The following is a 25054-nucleotide window of genomic DNA, read 5'->3' on the forward strand; positions in this document are numbered from 1 at the left end:
TACGAACCGGATCCGCGGCCATTTTCCCTGCTGTCACGCAGTCGCGGCTTCCTGTGGGCGAGGTCGCGGTAGCAAGGAGATGTTTGGTGAGGCTCGTGGTGTGTGTTGCGGTGTTTTGTGAAGGTTTTTGGTGTGCGTGTTAGCATGGCTCCAAAGAAAATGCAGAGCAGGCTTGGCGGGAGTCAGGCTCTGAAGAGGAAATTGCCTCGGGTTGCGACCAAATTCGGGCGGAGGGCGGAACGGATTAACTGGATTTACATTGAACCCTATGGGGAAATTCGCCTCGGGTTGCGACCAAATTCGGAGGGCGGAACAGATTAACCAGATTTGCATTGAACCCTATGGGAAACTTTACCTCGACTTGAGACCAACTCGAGTTGCAACCAGAGTCACGGAACGGATTAAGTTCGTATCCCGAGGTACCACTGTATTTAGAAGACACACAGATCCAGCTTGGGATGCATAGACAGATGTTACTCAGGATACCTCCAGGGTCTGTTTTCCCAATACAAGATGTGATACACAGTACAAATCCATAGGGCAGCCATTTTGGGGCACTGCTGCATTAACCCCAAACTAGTCAACCACATTTTAACTCAATGACTTATCTGAACCCTTATGTAGAATAGCTGAGGATTCAGTGGCATGCAAATACATAAAATTGGGCGGGGGGGGGAGGAATAAAGCATGGCTAGGTTATCAAGGGTACATGCTAGGCCAAAATAGACTTTTTGGAGTTGACAGAACCAGGCTGAATGGTCAAATTACTTGTCTCAGAAGGTCTCCTTCTCATGTTCAGCTTTCAGTGGTTCTTGAAAGCTTCATTGGATGACTCCTGCTCCTCCAAACTGGAGACAGAGCAGACAAGAGAAAGCACTTCCTTACATCGTGTCTAATTAACCTGCTAATTAATTACCACAAGCCACTAACTTGGATAGCTTTAAAAGGAACTGGATACATTCACAGAATACAAGTCAACTAGGAGCTATTGGTCTAAAAAACCAATGTTCTGAGTTTGGGGTAGCATACCTCCAAATACCAGATGTAGAGGAACAAGAGTGGGAGAAGGGTGTTGGTTGGTCCTTGCAAAAAACGTGTTGACCAAGATGGTTTTTTATTATCCAACAGGGTTGTTTTTCCAAACTTAGCATTAGAAAACTATGGGAAATAGAGCAAGGACAGGTATATACATAAAAATAGAGAAACCCCAAAGTAGTGATGACTCAGGAAATATGAGCTTAGCATGTGGAGAAGGAAGCTGCTGCAAAAAAAATGCAGAGCTTAACTGAGGGACGTAAAAGGAAAAAGCAATTTAACAGCTTGGAAAAAGAACATACAGTGAAAATTTATGGGATGAGGAAACAAAGAGAAATTTGAGCAGAGTGGAAAAAGGTCCTAAGGGAAATCAACAGAGAAATTCTTTGATAGCTGAGGGAATTAAACTCCTCAGGTAGGCAGCCGCACAAAGCAAGAATTAGTGTCTGAATGGTGAGCAATTTCTTTTTTAATGTTTTGATTGTTTAGGGGAAGGGCTGCTTCTGAATTGTTTGGGGACCTACTGTTCTACTTTGCTTAGTTCTAGTGGACACTGGGAGGCACCCCACAGGATATATACAGTGATAAAATAGAAAAATCCCCCCCATACGCAAGAAGGGGTGGAGGTAATATAAAACCTCATATATGGTGACATGACGTAATGTAACATTTGCATCTAATCTGAAAGCTTAAGAGAAGGTGGGATGTGTGTACCATTTTGATTTTGCTTAGTTCTGAAATGTGTTTTTATTGCTGGCCTTCCCCCCACTAGATTTTATTAAAAGGTATCATCTTTCATGAGCTACAGCTCACTCTTATACCTTTTATAATATTTGTTGGTCTAAAATGTTGCTACCAGATGTCTCCTGATTTTGGGCTAACATAGACTAACACCGCTCTCTTCCTACACTTTTCCCCAACTGTATTTTCCCTTTCAATCTTATCTTTGGGAAGAATCATAGATGGACTTGTTATTTGTATCAATAAACTCCTCCCCAATATTTTCCCCATGATTATTATCATTAATTATCAGCAACTTTAGCTTATTTAGACATTGCCTCTTCATAGCAAGGTATGACCCCAAGGGTTCACAGTAAAATACAATACAGCAATGCAAAAGCTATGACATTTCCAAAGTAATTTATGAAATAGTTTAGTAGCACATATTAAACATACATACATTTAATATTAGGGCTATAAAACATTTTGGTGCTCTCCCTCAGTGGCAGCTAGTTGATTATTATCATGCTACCTCTAAACCAGAGTTTTTTCCTTCAGGACCCCTTCTACTTTTAAAAATTATGGAGGACTCCCAAAGAGCTTTGGCTTGTATGGGTTATATTTATCAATACTTACCATATTAAAAATTAAAATTGACACATTCACAGCCGCTATAGCTTCTCAGGATTGTTTGATGGGATTTTAATATTGTATTATTTTTCAATATAAGCTGACAAATAATTTTGATTTTGAGTACCCCTGAGACCCAGGGATCCTAGGACCACACTTTAGGAAACACTGCCCTTAACTATTCCATTAAGGCTTAACTTTACAGCGGTAATACAACAGATAGTAAATAGCATAAAAGCTGCAATTATGTAAAGCCAGGAATAAACATGATTGTTGTACAAGACATTAAGTCCTAACTTTCCACGGTAACCCTTAGTGTCTGCCCAAGGAATAATGCATTAACGTTTTTCCAGGTTAAATAAATACCCTGGGTGGGGGGAAGGTACCAAACTAAATCCTGCTCAGACACTGTAAGACACCTCCCTATTGCTGATATAGGCTACAAGGGAGAGCGTTCAGCTAGCTAGACATTTTGGAGCTAAAACACACCACTTCGAAGCCTTTTAAAAATTAAGTCACTATAGTGCATGCATTTGTACCCATCTGCCTGGACTCAGAGTATTGTGGGTGTAGCAAGACAGAATCATGCATCGAAGACTGCAGCATAAAAGCGTACGAGAGCTCGTGTCGTAGTAATGCGGAGGACGCACGATCCTGTTTTATCATTTCTCGGCCACTAGACAGCTTTCCAACGCCCCTTCTCATTTTATCACATCCACAAAAAAAAGAAGAAAAGAAAAATCGCAATTTCCATCAGTCTCCCCCTTCTATCAGCTACCACACCCCAACTCTGCCTTCCCCCTTTTACCACGTGGCTCTTACTGCCCCTGCCCTATCAGCAAGCGCTCCTGATCCCTTTCGACCAATCAGAGCGCGAGCCGACCGCCAGTTTATAAAAGCTTTGTCTGCTTCTCCGCAGGCTACCCCGCTACCGCTTTAGAACGTTTAGCTCTTGCCGCCACGTTCGGAGAAGAGAACCTTGAGCTCCGCAACGTTCTGTACTTAAAGGAGCAGCGGCGTTGGTCTAGCGCAATCTTTTTAAAAGCAGAAGTGCGGGGCGAGGCATTGAGGCAGGCAAAATGAGGGAAATCGTACACATTCAAGCTGGGCAATGTGGTAACCAGATCGGAGCAAAGGTGAGGCTGGCAATTTTGTTTTTCCCCTTGCGGACGGAGCGTTACCTTAATATGGTAAAGATGAAAAATACCGGGAGGCGGGAAGCAAGATCTGGAGCGACATAAATTATGTGCCATGTTGCTTCGCATCCATTGCCACGGTGGCAAAACGGAAATGCTCCCTTGGGGAGAAGCACATGGCTGCGTTTAATTTTGAAACCAGGGCTGCGGGAGAGCCTTTTGTTTAATCGCTGTTTCAGACCCGGGTGTGATCACGATCAAAGCCTGCTAACGGCGGTGCTTCCTTTTTCTATAAAGGGAGCGCCTCTAGATACGGCCATTGTCCGAGCGGAAAAAGATGGGGGCAGGAGGCTGCTCCCCTCTCCCCGCCGAAACCACCTTCCTGATTTTCCTTCTAAAAGGAGGGGGCCGCCTCTTTCTAACGTGTACGATTGTTCGTCCTCCCTTTTTTGAAATACATGCTGCGATTTAGAAAGGAGCGAGATTAGACCCTACGGCGGAGCTCTCCCCGGGGACCGCTCTCTTCCCTTTGCGAGCCGGGGGAGGGGTGGCCAAATGCCCGCCAGCTAATCCGACGTAGCGTGTCAATTCTAGCGCCAAAGCGGCTGCGGGGAGGAAGTGCAATTTTGAAATCTCTCTGGATAGAGCGAGAAACGAGAACAAAAGCCGTGCTGTTTTTAGCGCCGGGACGGGGAGGGCGGGCTCTGTTCCTCTTAGTTGGGCCGCGTGTATCCCAAGATGTGTGTATTGAAGACGAGCGAAGTGGGGCAGCGGGCTCTAAATTGAGGTCACGCAGCCGGAGAAAAAGGCGGGGAGGATTTCCAGACAGGGTGTTGACTCCCTTGCCTAAATCGAAGGGCGCCGTTTCGTACGAGCGAACCCAGTTTCCTCTGGGCGGGTTTCGGTCCCTGGGATGGTCTCCGCCAACGCGGCCGATCCTTTTTTTCCCCGTGCCCCGCCCTGGTTTCCTGATCCGTCTTAGAGGTCGGATCGGGAAATTAGAGGGTCCGAGGGGCTTTCGGCCAGAAGCACGGCTGTCTCTAAGAGCAATGGGGTCCGTTTCCTAGTAAGCACGAATAGGCTTGCAGGCGTGTAGCGGAAGCCTGCGTAGACTTACTCGGGAGTAAGTCCCGCCAGGCGCTCCCCCATTTTAAACTTAACCCCGGGGTACGTGTTTAAAGGGGTTCCTTGAAAGGGCTGGACCGGCTTTCTGAAAAGCCGTAATTTGCCTGCACTGCCTAAATAAAACTGCCTTTCAAAATCTCTACTCCATAAATACCACAAGGAGGGCCCGGCCTTCTGTTGGAGTATCTTGACCGGGTTTCAGAGCAGCCGCAACGGATCTCTTCCCACCCAGACGGCATTTGCGTTACGAGGGACAAAACCGCCTTCCTGGCCGGGCAAATCTTTTCCCCTCCTTTATATGGGGAGGGGGGCGTCAGTGCCAGGAGACCCTGCCTGCCCCCTTGTTGCACGCTTCCTACTTGACACTGTATCCAGGCTCGCCACAAACTCCTCGAGCGCCATCGACGCTAAACGCGGGAGCCGCGCCTCGCTCAGTTCAGCGCGTAACCTTTGATTCGCCGGAAAAGGGGGGGGAGCGCGGCTGTACTCCTGTAATTTTGTTGCAACCGCAGGCCCGAAAGGCTGCAGAGAGAGAGGTCGTTTTGAAAGGGAAATCCTCGTAGCGAAAAATCCTTTAACGATTTTCGGACATCTTGGCCTTCCGCCCCATCCCTCATCTGCAGGATGCTTTGGGCGGGGAGGTTGATGGGCGCTGGAGTCCAGAGCATCTGAGGGGCGCCACGTTGGGGATAGCTGGCTTTCACAGCTAGATGAGCGCAGTATTTCGTGTTTTAAAAATCCCCTGTTTTACTCCGCTGCAGAGCAAATGCCGTGACTGGCGCCGAATCTCCCGTCCCCTTTTTAGCCCGCCCACCATTTTCCAGCCGCCTTTGTGTGCGGGCAGGGGAGCACGTGGCCGCCGGGCGCGCTCGCGTCCCTTCTCTGTCTCTCCCTCCGCGCCCGGTCGGTCGGTCTGTCCGAGCGCCCCTTCGCTCTCCGGCTGCCCTCCTTCCCGCCCGGGCGTTGCGCTTCTTCCCCCTGCTCGGCTCCAGCAGCTGCAGAGACGGGCGCGCGCGTAATGGCTGCTGCTTGGGTGGGACTGAAGCAGAAGGAGGCGGGGGCGGCCGCGCAGCCTTTTGTAGCAGCGGCGTGGCCGAGGTGGAGGGCCGCGTTTTTAATTCCAGACTCTGTTCTTTTATAGAATACACCTTCTCCTTTTTTGACTTGCTTAAGACCCGAGGGTGGCCTCCCAAGCCGCGGAGCCTGGTCCCGCCAGTCTCCTGTCATGTGCAGACAGCTAGCTTGAATCCAGGTTATAGGAAAGCCTTACACAAAGCTGTTGAAGTCATCCAGTTGCTCCCCTCGATTAGCCTGTAAAAATGAATAGGTCTACTTCAAAGTAGGCGAGCCTGCAGATGAAAGCTTACTTGCATGCTAGCTGAACAGCCAGGGCTTAAGAGGTGTGTCTGGAAGATCAGAGCTAGAAATGTTGTCAGTGCCCACCATGTTCCCACCCCCCAGCATAGATGCACTGTGTCTTTATTAATATCTTTGGGACTTTCACATAATGAACCGTCAAAGTGCTGAAGCAGTATAAAAACTTAAAAAAAAAAACCTTAACAAAAAACTTGTTTTTTTTAATAGTTCAAATCTCTCTCTGAATAAGCAAGGGATTCTGATTGGTTTATCTCCATGTTGAAAGGCAGGCTGTATGCACAGCGAGGCCTTAAAAGAAAAAGCTTGGAGAGGTCAAAGTAACTGTTGCAAGTTGCCACTCTTGAGAATCTTCTTGGTATTCACATTACCCCATATACTTAGTGTAGGTGGGTTTCTGCAACATGCTAAGCCCTTGTTAAAGTTAGGACATTGTATGAAGTAGACCACTGGGGCGTCCATTGTAATGAGTCAGTGCTGAGTTTTTTTCTCCATTGTGCTATTTCAGTCAAAAGATTGGAGAAGAATATTCACCGGTATCCTTATGGCAGGAATTAAAACTGGCTTTCTTCCCTTAGAATTCGTCCCCAGAAAAAGCTGTCCTGCTCCTCCATGGTAACCCATCCTTCTGCCCTCATCAGTCATGCCATAATTTTAGACATGATGGAATAGGAGATTGCAGACTGACTCATGAGCAGTAAAGATAATTCAGCACGTGCAGAGTTTTTATGGTAAATGATAGGGATACAACTAGAAACGAGAATCCTACAGTTGGTTGAGTTGGCTTGTGGACCTGTATGCTTTTACTCTTTCTTTTCCTGGTAAACTCTCCTGTGGTGCATATGTTGTTTGGGAAAAAGGAACAAAAATCATTGTAAGGGGTAATTACTCCTTTTCCAAAATGCTGCATTGTTCCTAGAAGGCTACAGTCTTTCAGATGTACTCCAGGATCCATCTGTGCTAATCCGGCATCTGGTCCTTCCCAGCTGCCCCACCCTGTTCACCTCTACATGACCTACGTTGCGGTACACGCTACAGTATGCGGGAGGGTGTGTCTGCAGCCTTCTGCTGGCACCTGATGAATTAAAACCACACTCATCTAACTGAGCCGGAGTCTTTCCCTTAGATAATGAGGAGCATCATTTTTTTTTTAAAGACATCTTATAATCCCCATCCCCCCGATCCTTTGCCTTTCAAACAAAAAACCTCCCGCTGCTCCTTTGTGCAATTCCTTGCTTTGGAATCTGTACGCATTCCAGTTGTGTGTGTCGGCTTTTGGGTCCTGTGTCTGTCTGCGTGCGGTTTCTTTCCTGATTAGATCTGCAGTCAGGGTGGGGCTAGACCCAACCCCCCACCTTCCTTCCCACTCGTGTATTTAAAAATTTATGCATCTGCAGTCTTGGGTGTGTTTGGCCAGCAAATAGGAGAACTGGATAGCCAAGATGAGTTTCTTTTGGCAAATAGTGCAAAGACCGTTGCCAAATGTAAAAACATTTCAAAGTGAAGCCAAAGTGGTTTGCATTGGGAAAAACATCGGGGCTGTTGGAAGCATTCAGCTCTGAGAGACATAGTGCAACATTTTTGTCTTGCAGTTTGTCAGCTGTCTTTGCCCACACACTGTGGAGGAATCTTAATACTTGAGGGCTTTGTCTCTGCTTTTCTTGTAGGAATGATGCCATTATCATCTGCCTTGACAAAATAATGTATCCCTATGAATATAAGATTGTGTTTCTAAAACTACAGCACAAATAATCCTTCCTAAATAAAGTCCTTCGGACCAAATGAGGATTTTTAAAATTAGCATACAACAAACGAACTTCTTCTTTTTTTTTTTTTTTTGGCTTTTATTCATTGAATAATTAAAAAAAAAAACCTTACAGGAAGTTATATAGAAAGGAAAAAGAAAACTAAAAAAGAAATGCATACAGGGCGTATACATTCCCATATAAATACACCCAAGTAAAACTTCTACATAAGTATTTCAATGAACGGTAGCTATATTTCATTATAATCCTTAAAATGTCTTTTTAATATGCGGCCAGTGTGCCCCGTCACCTCATTTGTTGCTCAGGTCAGTGACAAGGTGGTTATGCTAGAAGCTGGACAGCTATCAATGGGCTATTGATTCTGAGACCTGGAAGGGAGACATTGGAAGCCAAGTCTGCTGTTTAGAAGAATCTGCTCTGCTCTTCCCACATCTCTATGAAAAGGGCACATTCCTTTTTGATGTGTTGGGGAATGCCATTGATCATGTTTCAGTCTTTGGAAGTTACTAGACCAAAGAAAATCTGCAAAGAACATGGGGTAGGAGTCATGATACATCACACACACACACAACCACCTTTGGCTGTCTTCAACCTTATTGTGCTCTAGGTTTTACTGGCTCTGGGGGCTAGAAGGAGAGATTGGGTTTTTGAGTTGGCGTTTTGCCTAGCCTACTGCAACCCATCTGACTTGTCAAGCTCTGAATAGGATTTTGAACCTGAAGGAGTGTCCACATCCCTGCTCCCTTTATTCAGTGCTAGGAACTTAATTTCGATTGCTTTTTCACTTCCTCAGAGAAAACGGGAAACTTTGGGAAGGTGATGGGGTATATTAATACGCTTCTGAGCATCTTGAATGAACTTCTGAAAAAAATGTGGCAGTTACGAGAGCCAGTGTGAAGTTAAAATGCTGGGCTAGAAGTGGGGAGACCCAGGTTCCAGTCTCTCCTTAAACATGGAAGCAGGCTGGGTGACTTTGGTCCAGTCATTCCCTCTTAGCCCCAGACCGGGAAGTTGAAGAACATCTATCTGCTCACCTGCACTGGACCAGTGTGGTAGATTACAATCCATAACCTTCAGTGAAAAACTTCATTCTGCAGTGGATTGATTTGGCCTGATAGTAGTAGTGATGACGATAATGGGCCTGCTGAAGAACTTATTACTCATTTGAGAATTGTCACAACTGAACCCATTAATACCTCTTTAAAGCAATGGTGGAGATACTGTGGCTATCTTCCTGATGCTTCAGCTGATATGGAGTGGCGAATCTGTTCCTTTTCAGTCTGCATACCATAATATAAGGTGGAGTGGAACACTTGTGCCCTCCAAATGGAATTTGACTCAGTTACCAATATCTCTTGCAGTTGGTAATGCTGGTTGGAACTCCTGGCAGATCTATTTTAACAACATCTGGAATGATGTAGTATTTATGATAAAAGCAAACTTTGGCAGGGAATACGCCTGTAGCCTAAAACCTGTAGCCTAAAACACTGAATGTTAGGGATATGCAAAATTCATTGATCCAGGATAGGAACGTTCTGGACCTGCAGTTTCTCTCCACACTTCTTCCTGGACTGTGCCATTCTGGCAGAAGGTTAGCAGTTTCTGACAGTAAATCGCTTCCAGTTAGGAACATTTACTTCTGAAAGCCATCAAAATGCACCTGAAACAGAGTATTCTGGAGATAAATAGAACATTTCTGACTTCTCTGGTACATTCTTTACTTGGATCCATGAATTTTGCACACCCGTACTGAATACTGTCTTGAAATAGTTTTAACCGTCCATGTAGTAGCCACAGTCGCTACATCATTAACCTTATCAATTCACTGCATGATAACTGTCCTTGATTGACAGATTTCTCTCCTGCTTCCATAGCAACACTGTCAATGAAAGAAAGTTACCATTTGTGCCTGAATGAATGGGTGTCTGGTGGGGCTGTACAGTTCCTTGAATTCTATTCCAAAATGGTGCTTTGGAATGGGGGTGGGTGGGCTATGAGTGCAGCATCTATGTCCAGCTCTTTAAAGCAGCTGCATCATTTCTCAGAATCATCTGGCAGCTACAGAGGCTGTCACATCATCCCAGGAAAAGGTGTGGCTACTTTAAAGAATTGCCAATGTATGCAACACACATTTTCCAAATGTACTGCCAAAGTGCTGAACAGCCTAAGTGCTAAGTGCTATGTTTTGCAAGGAGGGGCATTTCTTACTATCCCAAGCTCTCCGTCTTGAAATGTAAAAACTGCAGGAGGGATATACACTTGTATGAAGGTTCTGAGTTCTATAGAAGTCTGTAATTGCATTCTGAGAAACAACGTTAGAATTTTATTGTACACCTTTCCTATCCATATAGGGAACTGAGGCTGAAGGAAAGGTTCTATAATCTTCCAATTGTTTGTTTGTTTGTTCTTATTTATTAAATTTGTCCCCGCCCATCTCCCCCCAATGGGGGACTCCGGGCAGCTCACAACTCATTAAAAACAATAAATAAATATACAATTAAAGGTCTATATACACACTTACAAAAAATAAAGGAAAAAATCCAGGCGGCTGATGGTTCAAGGCAGCAACGCCGGGCCTCTAGGGGGCCAGCCAACCCCACACCTGATGACTTCCCTCCTCGCCCTAGGCCAGATGGTAGAGCCAGGTCTTCAGATCCCTCTGAAAGGCCAGGAGTGTGGGGGCCAATCTCACCTCTGGGGGCAAGATGTTCCAAAGGGCGGGGGCTACAGCAGAGAAGGCCCGCCTTCTGGACCCCGCTAGTCAGAGCTCTTTTGCCGAGAGGGTCTGGAGCATGTGATCGGGTGGGATGGGTTGAAGTCGTGGGGAAGAGGCAGTCCCTCAGGTAACCTGGCCCCATGCCATGTAGGGCTTTAAAGGTGATAACCAACACCTTGAATTGGACCCGGAAGCAAACCAGTACCCAGTGCAGCTCGTGGAGCAATATGTTACGTGGGTCCTTTGGGCCCCCAAAATAGCTCGCATGGCTGTGTTCTGGACCAGCTGAAGCTTCCGGATACTTTTATTAGGGAAGGATGGCTGTGTAAGGTGTATTAAGCTGCATTTGAGAACAAGCATGTAAAGAGGGAAATAAATAATAAATAAAGTAAATCTCATAGCCAGAGTTAGGCAACCAGAAGCTTGCCAAATATTGCTGGTAGACATCTCCAACACTTTTACCTTCGCCACCCAACAGAATCAGTGTGCTTTATTCGTCTGACACACATCTTAAACTATCATTCTAGAACACTTTGGTTTGGATTCCCAAATTTAGCAGGGGCTCTTGCTTGTGGGCAAAAAGAGCATTTTCTGATCATTGTCTCTTCCCCCTGCCCCTTCTCTGCCTCAGAGGGCTTGTGAACCTCTAGATCAGGTTTTCTGGACCCAAGTAACTATTGGAAGAATGGATGAAAATTAACTTTCAACTCACAAGATATTGAATTCCTCTGTGAATAAACATCTACCCGCATTGGTAATTTACGTTAAATATTAACCAACATGACATTACTCTAGAGATGACATGTGCATAATGTGGGTTTCAAGAGTTTGGAAGACCCACACAAAGAAAAGAATAGTTGATTGGAATTGTCCCTTGCCTGTATTATCTCAAGAATCTGGCCTTGTCTGGGGTTGGAATCTAATCAGGGCTAGACCTGGTAAGTACTTGGATCATAAACCTCCAGGGAGCTCCTGGCCTGTTAACCAGATTGGAAAGTTGGAAAAAAAAAAAGTCAGATGAAGGCAATAAGAAACAATATCTGTACTGTCACCCACAAAACTATATGGACACGTTCATGAAATTACGAAGAGTCCCTTACATTGAAGGAGATTCTTTAAAAGCTTTGTTGAGTAGGTTGGTTGTTTAATCCGCATATATAGAGAGAAAGGGGACAGGTGCAAGGCCATCTCCTGAGGGGAGGTTGGAACTAGTTAGAGTTGCATTTGCATCAATCCTTTATATTTTCCTGAGTACACTGGTTCAGCCTTCACCAATCTGGTATTAGGGGATTAACACATTCCCAGTATTTGGTGAGTTGAAAGTCTCAGTTATCTGGAGGACATCAGGTTGGGGCCATCTAAAGGAGGAGGGTCTTTGTTATGAGACTGCCATACACTTTGTGGGCAGGGAGGGGGAACACGCCTGGATCTGCTGTGGCTTTTTAACAGGGGCTTCAGCTTTTGCTTGTCCATTGATTTTGCTTGCTGACTCCTTCCTGTCCAGCCAGTGGTTGAAAAGTACTTAAACACTTTCTTTTCCAGAGTGAGTAGCTTTGGGGATTTGCTTAAATGTTCCCTTCTTCTTTTATTGTTTGGCTTCATGGATGAAGTGATTTCAGAAGAGGACTGCGCAATTTAATTGAGGGAGAGGAATTTTTTGCCAAGGGGCAAGGCATATCTGAGGGCGTTATAGTGCCAATAAATCTTTCTTCACCACATAAATATGTGGTGCCTACATATTTCCTCGTCCTCCCTAGTTCTCAATATTTGTTCCAGATTCTTTTAATGAAAAACAGTTAGTTGTAAACCAAGCATTACTGACATCTTCATTTTCAAGAAGGTTTGGGGACACCACACTGTCCCAGAGGCATTCCTAGAAAATAAAAATGTTGAGTGGCAACAGTGCAGTGCAAACATTACGTGCAGGAGTGTATCTGCCTGCCCAGAAATATGCAAAAAAAAGTAAGGAGGTATGATGAAGAATATCTTCAAGGAGTTGTGGGAACAAATTTCACCCGTTTGCCTTCTGATAAATGGGTGTTTTGTGACAGTGATGTTTGCTATGGCAGCCATTTTGTGAAGAAACAGACAGTCCTTGGCAGGCATTTTGAAAAAGTCAGACCATCACATGGTCTGAACATTCCAAATTGTCTATAGCCCCTAAGACATTTGCACCTCTTTGCCTGCTTGTATAAGGAGGAAAGTAGTGTGTATTAAGAGTGGAGAAAGTGGGTTGGAGTCAGAAGACATGCTATGAACTAGACTGGAAACCTCCAGTCTTAGGCTGGTCTCCTTGACTGATTGCCTTTCTCTAAACTTAGAAGGCACCAGTCATGTAAAGGTCCCTGTAGTGTTGTCTGAAATTAGTGTCTTCTCCTTGGAAAGGATTGTCTGGGCAGATACTTTATCATTAAGTAACTAGATTTTACACAGGCCAACAATTACAGGCTAAAACATTTTAGTCATGCTGTTCTTCAAGGTTAAGTTAAAGTTTGTATGAACTCTCTAAGAGTGTTTTGGCATCTCAAAGACAACATATTCCATAGGGCATTATTAAGTTAGTTTTGCCTTTCAGATACCTCAAAATTCTTTGCTCTTTCAGCTGCAAGAAGCAAAACTAATCCTTCCAGAAATTGCTATTTTCCTTCTAAGTAGCTGTCTTTGTAGAAAGTTCCTTTGAGGGACAGAAGGGCATGGATGAATGGAGGCTGGTCATGGAGCCCAATGTCCTCTAAGGCAACCATTACTAATTCTAGAAAAATGCTTGGAATGTTTTTTTTCCTCACCACTGATAGGCATGGCCTAAAAAGTGGAAAAGAGGTTATTTTCCTAGATGTTGAGATGGATCCCTCTGGAGACTTAGGCGACTTCTTGCTTCCTCCCTGTTAATCACAGAGTATGGATAGGTTTATACAGCAACTTCTTCCCCTTGGATCCAGTTGCTTCAGTGTTATTTAAAAGGAACTGTGAAAGGAGGGATCTGGGCTATACACATACACACAACTAGCACTGCTGATTGTTAAGCTAACATGTCATTGCCAACTCTTGTTCTCCGAGGGTCTCTGCACTTTAGCCCATAGAGCCAGCTTAGGATGAGGTGACTCATCTTCTTTAAATAGATAAGATTGGACACTTACCAGAGGTATGGGTGAGCTGATCTATGGATAGAGGAAATAGCACATTAATACAGACGATATGAATGTCTGCCTAAGTTGTAACTGCTTGCAATTTCATTCTAGCTTTGGAAAATATTTCAGGCCCATAGTTGCTTCTGGATTCTTAGCATTTTCTTCAGCTGCATGCCCATCTCTGCAATCGATGCTGACCGTGCAGAATTAAATAATTATCTCTACACTCTTGGGGAAATTGGAACATTAAGACCAGATTCCCTTCATTCTGGGATTATATTTATTATATTATAATTTCAAGCCAACAGAGACCCTAGGTTGGAAATGGGTGTTTTTAGCTCCCTGAATCTTTATGTATCCTCTATTAAAGGAGGCATACAGAAGTATGATGCAGACTAAATTCGAAGTTTCTAGAGTAACTTCCCCAATCTGTTCTCTCCCAAATTTACTGAACTTCAGCTCCTACAATCCTTAGTCAGCAGAAGCCTCTAAAAAAATATCCTGCTTGGGTCAAATTCTAGATGTTTTAATTAGGTATCTTGGCCTATTTAAAAATGCTTGTTTGAAGTGAAATACAGAAAAGTCTTCCATCTGCTTTTCATCTCCCCAGGAATGATCGACAGGATTCCTTTTCTCTTTCTCAGTTGTACAAGCTGTTTTGTCTGAATAGCTGCAGAGCAGAATTACAAAACTTTTGCTGTTTCCCTCAGTAGGAAAGAGGGCGGAAGCCATTTGCCTACATGAAGATGAGTCAGGAAGTGTCAAACATTAATATCCTTGCTCAATGCAGAACATAGCAGTTGTGCTTTGGAAGAATTACCTGCCCAGAGTTAAACCCTTCCTGACTAAGGATGCTCTATACCCACCCTTGGTTGATCTTCATCTTTTTCTGAAGTGATGGACCCACCTTCAGACAAAGCACCGCACTGTAGCTACTGCCATTTCAAATGCTGAAGGAGTCCATGTGTGGCCCTCAGGTATTCTTGCAAATGGAGATGGTACTAGAGTCTTTCAACATATCAGCTGCCCATTTTTTTTACTCTCAAGGATCTTTTAAAGATTGAAGCCAACTAGGCCAGGAGTCTGGAGGAGGTAGCAATGGAGCAGGCCCATTGGTGGCCATAAGCTCAGTGGTTTCTCCTCAACTTCAGTGAAGCACCGGCCTTCTGGAAGAGGTTTGGTGGAAGCTTTATGCAAAGTTACTATGAGTTCCTCTATTTGTTAGCACTCTATTTTTAAAAGAGTGGACCAACCTGGCACTATTTATAATGGGATGTAGCTTTCCAGAAGTTGCTTCTTCTATCTTGGAGCATCTTGGCTCTCGGCCTGCCTCAGTCCCATAAGATACCTCATCACTGCTCTTTTTTTCTCTTGCTGTGGATCTTGGGAATTCTGGCTTAATCAGAGCTTTAATAATCCCTTGTGGGGAGTTTATCTCCAAAGACCAGATACAAGTGATCCATGGAATAAAAGCTGGTAGGTTGGTGAGAACCACCTTTCCATTCACTCTCCAAAGAGAGGAGCTATTTAAAGAGCATATTTTTGGTAGGTTAAGGAGATCAAGCATATAGTTACTGTGCGTTTAATGTGCATACATAGACTGGCCTCACACATTGTTCTAAGCCAAAATGTGATTTATTTTGTGTATTATGTAAATAAGGACAGGAAGGCCTGGCACGATATGGTTCATGGGGTCACGGAGAGTCGGACACGACTTGACTGAACAACAATTATGTAAATGCTGCCATTGGTGGTTTTTTTTTTTTTAAACTATGGTGGATACTTAGCAAGGAATATTACTCTAGTCACTATGTCCCAAGAGTAGGAAGGACACCAGGTACCTTGTTCTCTGCCTGAGTATATTAATTAGTTCATGTACCATGCTAAGCTTTTATAATTTAGCATATTATGGAACATGTTAAGTCACTTGGGTTTATTAAAAACTGGAGCTGGATTTGCACAATATGCTAAGGCAAAAACCTGTTAAATCAATAACTAACTCTTGAATTAAATCAATAGCTAGCTAGCTAGCTAGCTAGCTAGCTTGTAGCATCTCTTCCTAAGGATCCAAAAACATGTTGCCCGTTACGATGGTTGTCAAGTTAGTTGACAGTCAAGTTAGTTAGTTTCATTGCTGTAGTTGGCTTAATTGGCTGATAGAAATATTGTATGTGCGTGGGGCGGGGGTTGGGGAATAGTCAAAGGTGTTGGGTGTTAACTTATTTTAATAAGCAGTGCAGCTAAGGCTGTGGAAAATGAGTGAGTGAGAATCATGGACTGTTGGGTAGAACTTGTGCAATCTTAACTTCATTTAGAAATGTCCAGTTTCTGAAGGGAGATTACAACTGATGGACAAGTTGCCTCAAGAGACCGTCCCTTCCTTGCAATATGTCATCTCCTGGGATTGTTCCAAGGCTGAGATCCCCAACCTGAGGTCCATGAACACCTTAACCATCATAACAAGAAACAGAGTATAAGCATTAGCCTTTAGCATTGTTTAGAATACCTCTGGGTTCCTTGTACGCTCCACAGATATCCTTAGGAAATAAAAACAATAGTCTAGTAGTTAAGACTCATGACCTCTTCCCCAAGAAAGGGGGTGGGGGGAGGATAATCTTAGAATGGATGAAGACACAATCAAGAACACTAGAGCAATATCACCAGTTTGTATTGTTTTGTGATGGATCACCATATAAATGGCACCCATTTTGTGAATAGGCAGCTATTTTCTGCTCTCAGAATCCCAAATTTTCCTTTCTGGCATCAGCCAAAGAAACTGGGGGCCTCTTTTCCAAGGCAAGGTTTAGCAGTCTGGCCTCTGGACATTTGGAACTAAATGAGCTTACATCCTCATGAACCCTGATGTAAGTTGAGAAGTTCTGGCCTGCCTTGTTCTGATATATAGATATTTATTCATTTATTTATACAAATGTTTGAATACCACCTACTTCTTAAGACTCAAGGCAGTTTTCAATCAAAACAAAGTAGAACAAACAGAATCAATAAAAACAAAACTATGTACAAGCTACTTTAGGGAAGCCCTTCTGCTATCAGTGCCAAAGTAATCTTCAGAAAAGGACAGTCTTCCAGACATTCTTAAAGGCCAAGAGATTGGGGTCATTCCTTATCTCATATAATTCACAGGAGAGAGTGATAAGAGAGCATTTCAAATAAGGCTTTGGTCCTGCTTAGGGATCCCGGCAGATCTATCAGGATCTTCTTGGGGGTGGAAAAAGCTCTCTGATGAATAAGCAGGGAAAGGTTCTTTTCTAAAGATGGGATGGTGGGAGATGTGGTCTGCACCTGTAAGATGGACTTTCCGTGGCCAAGTGAGGAGAAAGGCCAACAGACACAATGACACTGCAGCTAAGAGCTGCTTTATGAAGGCTAGGCTTCAGGAGAACAAAGCCTACTTGTATTGGTTGCTACAGCTGCTTAGTCACCTCCTCTGTCCTTTGAGAGGGAAGCTTGGCTGCTGCTTTAAAAAAGGGGACTGTGATTAGTGTGAAAATAATTGGCGCCTTAGGATGGAAGGATGCAGAATTGGGCCTTTTAAAATAGGCATAAATCCTTCTCACTTCCATTCATGGGGGGGTTTTTTCCTCCATAATTATATGTCCAAGTCTTGGTTGGATGGCAGCTGAGCCCTGAAGTCCACTTACGAGGCCCAGGTTCCAGCATGGGAACTGTTAAGGGATAGCGATGAATTCTGAGCATGGGTTGAATTCACTCTTCTTGCCATTGAGGATGCAGAGCTCCTGGCTCAAAGGTGCTGCGTACAATTAGGACTATGCCCTACCCAAAGATGTGACTTGGAAAAATCTCAGTCCCAGGAAAGAGATTCTTGTCTTTTCTCCCACCCTGTCCCTCTCAGAAGGGGAGACCTCTCTTCAGGGTGCTTTTCAGAGAAAATGGCCTCATTGTGTTGGTCTGTTGTTCTCCAGATGGTTCATCACCCTCAGAATTTCATGCCAACAGGGCTGTGCTGGCTAGAAATCCCATCACAGCTGCAAGGTACCAGATTAAGGAAGGGTGGTGGTTTCTAGTCAGGGTAGAGATGTCTCCTATTTTGTGGATTTGGTTCCTCCTTTCATACTGGAGATACCAAGCATTTAAAGATGGGGCCTTCTGAATGGAAAGCATACATGCCATCTCTTCACAGCTTCCTTGTTCTCTCTGTGTCCAAAATGATTTAACCATGTATAAATTTAAGCAGTTTTTATGATTAATTGGGTAGCAGCACAGAATATATAAAGTCTCTCGAGATGCTCTGAGATAGCTATATACTGTCCAGATCTTTCTGATAGCCACTCTTGCTAAGTGACCAGGCATTAGGGGATGTAGTCTACCACAAAGGGATATCAAGTTGGAGAAGGCTTGGCTCAGGATACCTACTTGTGACTTAAAGGTATGTCTCTCAGTGTCGCACAGATAAATGTGTTGTCTGATTTTTCCAAGAATGTACGTCTCTTACTCTAAGAATGGAAAATTTGGCATGTAACATGGGAAGGGAGAAAAAAACCATATTCCCCTTTGTAAATGAGTTCTGTGCTGCTAGAGCACGTGGCTTCTCTTTTTCATCCTAACCAAAGTCTTTCTCTTTTTATTTATCCTGGGAAGTTCTGGGAGGTGATCAGTGATGAACATGGAATTGATCCCACTGGAACTTACCATGGTGACAGTGATCTGCAGCTTGATCGCATCAGTGTTTACTACAACGAGGCCACTGGTAAGGCTTTCTCTCCTCTTCCTCCTCCTCTGTCACTGTGCTGGTATGCTTTGATCCAAATGTTTTCCAACAAATAGATAGGAACCCTTGTTGAAGTTCCTCATTGTTTCCTCTAGTATCATTCCTTCTGTTGTGTCCTCATGTATTAAAATGGAATGTAAGAAGAATATAGAAATAAGTATATATGCAGGGAATTACATAGTCTGAGCTTACTAAGAATCTCAACATTCATTATTTGAACTTAAAAGTTAAGTTTTTAGTTCTTATTTCTAATTAGATTAAAAAGCCAGTCTCAAGATTATACTTGGTCTTACCCTACAAAGATAACCTAATATAGGGTTTCTCAACCTTGGCAACTTGAAGACTTGTGGACTTCAATTCCCAGAATTCCCCAGCCAGCATATAATCTGGGAGTTGAAGTCCGCACATCTTCAAGTTGCCACGGTTGAGAAACCCTGACCTAATGAATTGAATTGAGAAAGGTTTACACCAATGTTACACACGCTGCTCCCAGGTTCGGCTTATGGTCACTCACTCACACACTCACAGCCTGTTGAGGCACACGAATCTTGTCCGCCCCCCTTGCTTTCTACCTGGGTTTTCCAGATAGATGCGGCTGGAGCAGACAGACACACAGCCCTGGTCAACAGCTGGGAAATAATTAGGGATACACACATCACTTCCAACTGAACACTGAGGGACAAGAGGTTCTTCGGAATACATGGAGACCCAGTGAATTTAACAGCAAAACTTTACTGGTTGCAAGGTACATTTGCTGTTTCTCATACACACATGCGCGCTCATCCACACTTACCCAAGTCCTTCCCAGTTAGGCCGCCAGGCACTAGCTAGAAGGACGAAGCCGCCAAGTCTGGATCCAAAGATGACTCAGATGACTCAGAGTGGGTGGGCTTTGGGACCCCTTTCATCCCCAAAAGTCCTTGCTGGGTTGATTTACAAGTTGATGGGATTGGGGTTAGGGCTTCCATGTGCTCAGGCCCAACTTCCTCTTTCTGGTTCAGGTCCTTTGTTTTTTCCTTAACGACTTGCTTCCTTCTTATCTACCTCCCTGAAGGGATCTCATAGATAAGTTTCCTGGCTTTTGTCCTCTCTGCTTACATGCCTGCTTCATTTTCAGGTTATGGCAGCTTCAGCCTAGTCTCACACCAACATGTATTAGAAAGATGACTATTTTATAACATTCTTAATACTGTTTTGAGACTTGCTTCTTTTCTTTCTCTCCCTTTTTTTGAATTTCTGCTACCCTCTTCTGTGTTCCTCCCATCCATCCTACGTATAAGGAATGTCCGACGTCTTAATTCATTGACTGCCTTACCAACACTTGGCCTCTCATTTGAAGTCGAACAGTTAGGCCAAGGCAGCTACAGGAGAGCTAGAACCAAACTGCAACTTGGTTATAGCCCTTCATCAGAGGAACCTTAGTTTACTGCTGCAATGGACTTTCTTTTACACCTGTGCATTAAATCTTTGCTTCTTTCTTTAGGTGGCAAATATGTCCCACGTGCCATCTTGGTCGATTTGGAGCCAGGAACTATGGACTCAGTGAGGTCTGGTCCTTTTGGCCAGATCTTCCGACCAGATAACTTTGTATTTGGTAAGATGCGACCTTTTTCCCTGTACCCTTTGCTATTTGTAGCTACATTTGATGGGGAAAAGTACAGGAGTATGACTGTCTAGGTTTCAACAACCAACGTCTTCTATACAATTGGGAATCTCTGTTGGTAATTTATGTTGCTATAGAAGGACAAAAAGAATAGGTCTTTACAGAGCATTGATGTGATGAGAAGGACAGGCAAAGATAAGTATTTTCAGGGCAAGCTTGGGATAGCTGTTTCTTTGGGAATGCTTAGTTTAGCCTTCCAAATTTTGGGCCCCTCCAGCTGTGTGAACTTCAACTCCCAGAATTCCTGAGCCAGCACACTAAGAATTTTGGGAATTGAAGCCCAACCAATTTGGAGGAGGCTGTCCTAGTTCATTTACCCCTAAACTGATGCCCTCCAGATGTGCTAGGCTATCATTTTCATGACGGTGTTGGGTTGAGGATAAATGGAATTGCAGCGCAAGACATTTGGAGAGCACTCAGAGAATTTTGTTCAATGGCAAGGCTCCCTAGGGAATTCTCTTTCCAGTGAAATTTGAATAGAGGAAAAAACATGTGATTTATCCACCCCTCATCTCCTCTAAGGGACTTATCAGAGTCCCTTAGAAAAGGGTTGGGGTCAAGCCTCCATTAAAAGAGCTTCTACTTGACCACCCTAACATGCCCCATGCTGTGAACTAATGGGAGATACAGAGCCTTGGGATGTATATGAACTGTGTTATAACATTTTTGCTGGGTGAGTAGATAGAGGGAATCAACAATGCAATTCGACTTCAGTTTCCTTGAAAGGCCAGTAATGTGCTAAACAAATTTTTCAATGATGAGTGGAAATAGCTCTTTTGTTTGTTTGTTTGTTTGTTTGTTTCTTCCATATTCTCTGATCCATTGCAGATGAGAATGCTAGCAAAATGAATTATCTCTGCTCTGCTCTAAAGGGGTCTGTATAGTGGATCTGGAGGAGCAAGGAGGATGAATTCTAATACACGAGTAGAACTTGGCTTGGGTAACTAAGGCCCTCATATATTGCCTTGAACTTCATGTTAATTCTGTTTCTTGGCTCAGTGCTGCAGCTGGAGAGCAAGTCCAATATACAGACCCCTTTTGAGCAGCTGGCCTGAGGAAAAAAATCCTAAAGATGGGCAAATTTCAAGATCTACATTAATACTTTGCCAGGTTCTAAATCAGTCAAGTCAGAAATTTTCTTGACTGGAAGCAAGAACTCTAAGAATGGTGGTAGGCTCTTTCTGATAGCAAACTGGGTTCACACTAAACCATAATTGCCTAGCCTTAATTTACTGAACCAACCACACATCATGCTAAGCCATTAACTATGGCTTACAATCTGCAGCGGGTGAGTCTGGTATGATAAACCAAACAAAGAGTGATGGTGCATAGTCAGTCACTTTTCCCTATCTTAAATGGCTGTATTCCCAGGACCTGAGATCTTGGGGTCATACAAGGTGAATGAGTGTAAAAGATTTGATGTGTTCCTCCTATGATGGGTTTTAAGAACTGGTGTTGCACATTCAAGAAGATAATCTTCATGAAAGGCCAGGACACTAGAAGTAGCTAGCAGTCAAAGGGAAGGGTGACTTCCTAACCCAACTTAATGATTTATTTCCCACCTTCTCCTGCACCCTTCAGGCCAGAGTGGAGCTGGTAACAACTGGGCCAAAGGTCATTATACAGAAGGTGCCGAGCTGGTGGATTCAGTCCTGGATGTTGTGAGGAAGGAAGCTGAGAGTTGTGACTGCCTACAAGGATTCCAGCTGACCCACTCTCTAGGTGGTGGAACCGGTTCTGGGATGGGCACCTTACTGATCAGCAAGATCCGTGAAGAGTACCCTGACCGTATCATGAATACTTTCAGCGTGGTGCCATCTCCCAAGGTCTCTGATACAGTGGTGGAGCCTTACAATGCTACCCTCTCAGTCCACCAGCTGGTGGAGAACACGGATGAGACCTACTGCATTGACAACGAGGCCCTCTATGACATCTGCTTCCGCACTCTCAAGCTGACCACTCCAACCTATGGGGATCTTAACCACCTGGTCTCTGCCACCATGAGTGGCGTAACAACCTGCCTCCGTTTTCCCGGACAGCTGAATGCCGATCTCCGCAAGCTTGCTGTGAACATGGTTCCGTTCCCTCGGCTCCATTTTTTCATGCCTGGCTTTGCTCCCTTGACCAGCCGTGGCAGCCAACAGTACCGGGCCCTAACAGTTCCAGAGTTAACACAGCAAGTTTTTGATGCCAAGAACATGATGGCAGCTTGCGATCCCCGCCATGGACGCTACTTAACCGTGGCAGCCGTCTTCCGAGGCCGTATGTCCATGAAGGAGGTGGACGAACAGATGTTAAACGTACAGAACAAGAATAGCAGCTACTTTGTTGAATGGATCCCCAACAACGTCAAGACGGCCGTATGCGACATCCCTCCCCGTGGCCTGAAAATGGCGGTCACCTTCATCGGCAACAGCACAGCCATCCAAGAGCTCTTCAAGCGCATCTCCGAGCAGTTCACAGCCATGTTCCGCCGTAAAGCTTTCCTACACTGGTACACAGGCGAGGGCATGGACGAGATGGAGTTCACAGAAGCGGAGAGCAACATGAACGACCTCGTCTCTGAATATCAACAATACCAGGATGCCACAGCTGAGGAAGAGGAAGATTTTGGAGAAGAGGCAGAGGAAGAAGCTTGAGGTTAAATCTTGCGTCCTTTCAACACCTGTTCAGTAAACCACACAAAATAAAAATTAAAAAAAAAAATTGCATCTCCATGTTCTGTTTCTTTTTCCTTCTTCTCAAACCTAATCTGTCAACTCTCTTTTCAGACTTTTCTTACGGGGCATCCTCTAACTGGTTTAAAGCTGGCTTGGCTCTGACATGTATTACTTTTTAGTAGTGGCAGTACCCTGTGGCAGATGCCGAGTAAAATGGGTTATGGGAAGGCTGTGTGAGACAATGGGAAAAGATGCAGTTTCCTCTTTGCCCATATTCTTACTGTATTTATTAGTCCCCAACCTTCAATATCTCTGTTCATTGTGCCAACTTAAGTAAAACTACAACCTCAAGGGCCTTCAGCTATGATAAGAAAGTAGACAGTTTGGAGCAGACTTGTTTAGAGGAAAGCAGATGTCTTAAAAATGGAACCACTTCGTCTTTCTTCTGCCAAATGTTACGTTGCTCCAGTTATCATCCTGGCTTTGCCTTCATGGCATTCATCCTCTGTATCTGTAACAGAAAAGCCCTTGCGTGGGCTGGACTTGGCTTTTATTTTTCATTAGTGTTCATGTCCCATCTGTCCATCCCTCCCAACTACCCCGCTCTGGGTTGACATGTTTCAAATCTGTGACTAAACCTAAGGATGTTGCTCACTGCTTCATCTCTTGCCAAAACTAAAAACGTACAATCCAGCCTCAATGCACTATCTTGCTCTCTTAAAGACTTTAGCTTTGATCTCACTCCAAATCTTAGTTGATGATAAAGTTGCTAATCAGTCCTACAATTCCTTCCATGTTCCAAAGAAGTGGTCCATTTGCACTGAACAACATTTGAGACTTGTCTTAACAATAGAGGCAGAGAAGCTAAGGAGGTATCTAGGGATGGGTGTCAGTTCTGGACCATTATGGTGCATGCATGTTTTAAGTGCGAGTTTTAATATAGTTGAAACAATCCTGGGCAGAGATGCACCACACGGAAGTTCACTTCCACCCCATTCAATTAGATGCTATGAAGAAACATCACTTAATTCAAAGTGATTGAATTAATTTGGACAAGTAACTGTTCAAAGAAGCAACTATTCCATTAAAACCATACATCAGAAGGGGGGGAGGTGCAATGTAAGTGCCAATTTTTAAAATTTATTTTAATAGGTGTAGAGATAACGTGTTGAGGGTATGTCTGCTCCAAAAGAACAGGAAGAAGTCCAAACGTTCCTGGGTGTGCAAAGGGGCAATGTATGGGGTGGGGTTTATCTTACCCGTGATGGTATTGAAATATTCAGGATCCAGTTTTAGTTGATAATATATGACTTAACATCTTGTTGCAGATGTTAGCTGCCAATGTGTTGCTGAAGCTGTAGCAAGTACCACATATAGAGAGGCCTTCTACATGGCGTTAGTGTGGCTAAGTTGAAGGGCATAAGTTACGAAGCTCTTTGCCCCAAAATAGGGCATAATTCTGTCACGCCTTTCTCATTCTCTTGCTTGGTGCCCCAACTTCTCTACCCACCTGTTTCACTCATTTGCTCTCTTTGCTTTTTCTTTTAAAAATCCCTGTTTGTTGATATTTGAAAAGTCTTGTGAACAAATAAAAGTTTTTTTTTTAATGTTTTCTTTGCATTGAGTGAATCTGATCATCGACCTTGTGGGAAGACCCTCATTCATCCATTAAAAAAACGAGAAAGTGGCATTTTCTAATTCTGGCAGGCAGAGCAAGGCCTTGGTTGTGTTATATAAAAATTGCAACGAGCTCTGTAGATGGGATTGGGAAAGCTAGTCAGTTGGAGCAAAAGGGGAGGAAGAATGCACGGATTCTGGAATTGGCTGCTTAACAAGATCTGGGAATTTGATCAGCAAAGGTTGATTAGAAAACATTACCAGCTACAGAGGTAGAATTATTTAGATGGAAAAATGCCAGGGAGGGCCCAAAGGAGATGATGCTATCCTTTTTACATGAAAAACCACACGTGCTTTCTGTTCTTTGTCAACCACCGCTGAGGAGACAATACCGATGCGTTAAACAATGCAACATCACTTTTAAATGAAGGAGCATGCTACTCCATTCCCAAAGCTGTGAATATATACCCCTAAAATTGGGGTCTGTGTCCAAAGATTAAGCCCCCAAAATCATTGAGGTCCCATTTATATTCATGCTTGCACTAAGTGCTTTCTCCTGTCCTCACCTTGTTAAATCAGCCTTTTTGGCCAGCCAGGAGACCTTCAAGAGTGGTGGGACTCTCTAGAACAGTATTTCTCAACCTTGGCAACTTTTAAGATACATGGAATTCTGGGAGTTGAAGTCCACATATCTTTAAGATGCGAAGGTTGAGAAACACTGCTCTAGAAGCAAT

At 44.0% G+C, this 25054-nt stretch overlaps 1 protein-coding gene across 1 annotated transcript; it reads left to right on the forward strand.

Annotated features, from left to right (window-relative positions):
- Positions 1-3286: 3286 nt before the first annotated feature.
- TUBB (tubulin beta class I) lies at positions 3287-24315 on the forward strand. The gene is made up of 4 exons (XM_007442559.4): positions 3287-3521; positions 18251-18359; positions 19864-19974; positions 21625-24315. Exons 1-4 carry the CDS (start codon positions 3465-3467, stop codon positions 22680-22682), a joined length of 1335 nt encoding a protein of 444 aa, XP_007442621.1. The 5' UTR covers positions 3287-3464; the 3' UTR covers positions 22683-24315.
- The last annotated feature ends 739 nt before the right edge of the window (positions 24316-25054 follow it).

Source organism: Python bivittatus, unplaced genomic scaffold, assembly GCF_059951505.1.
Source record: "Python bivittatus isolate LINGU-HERP-01145 unplaced genomic scaffold, Pbiv_v1 ctg000080_np1212, whole genome shotgun sequence".
NCBI lineage: Eukaryota > Metazoa > Chordata > Lepidosauria > Squamata > Pythonidae > Python > Python bivittatus.

Coding starts and splice junctions, on each gene's coding strand:
- TUBB (XM_007442559.4), top strand. CDS start 3,465: ATGAGGGAAATCGTACACATTCAAGCTGGGCAATGTGGTAACCAGATC. Junction 3,522..18,250: donor GTAACCAGATCGGAGCAAAG/GTGAGGCTGGCA, acceptor TATCCTGGGAAG/TTCTGGGAGGTGATCAGTGA. Junction 18,360..19,863: donor TTACTACAACGAGGCCACTG/GTAAGGCTTTCT, acceptor TTCTTTCTTTAG/GTGGCAAATATGTCCCACGT.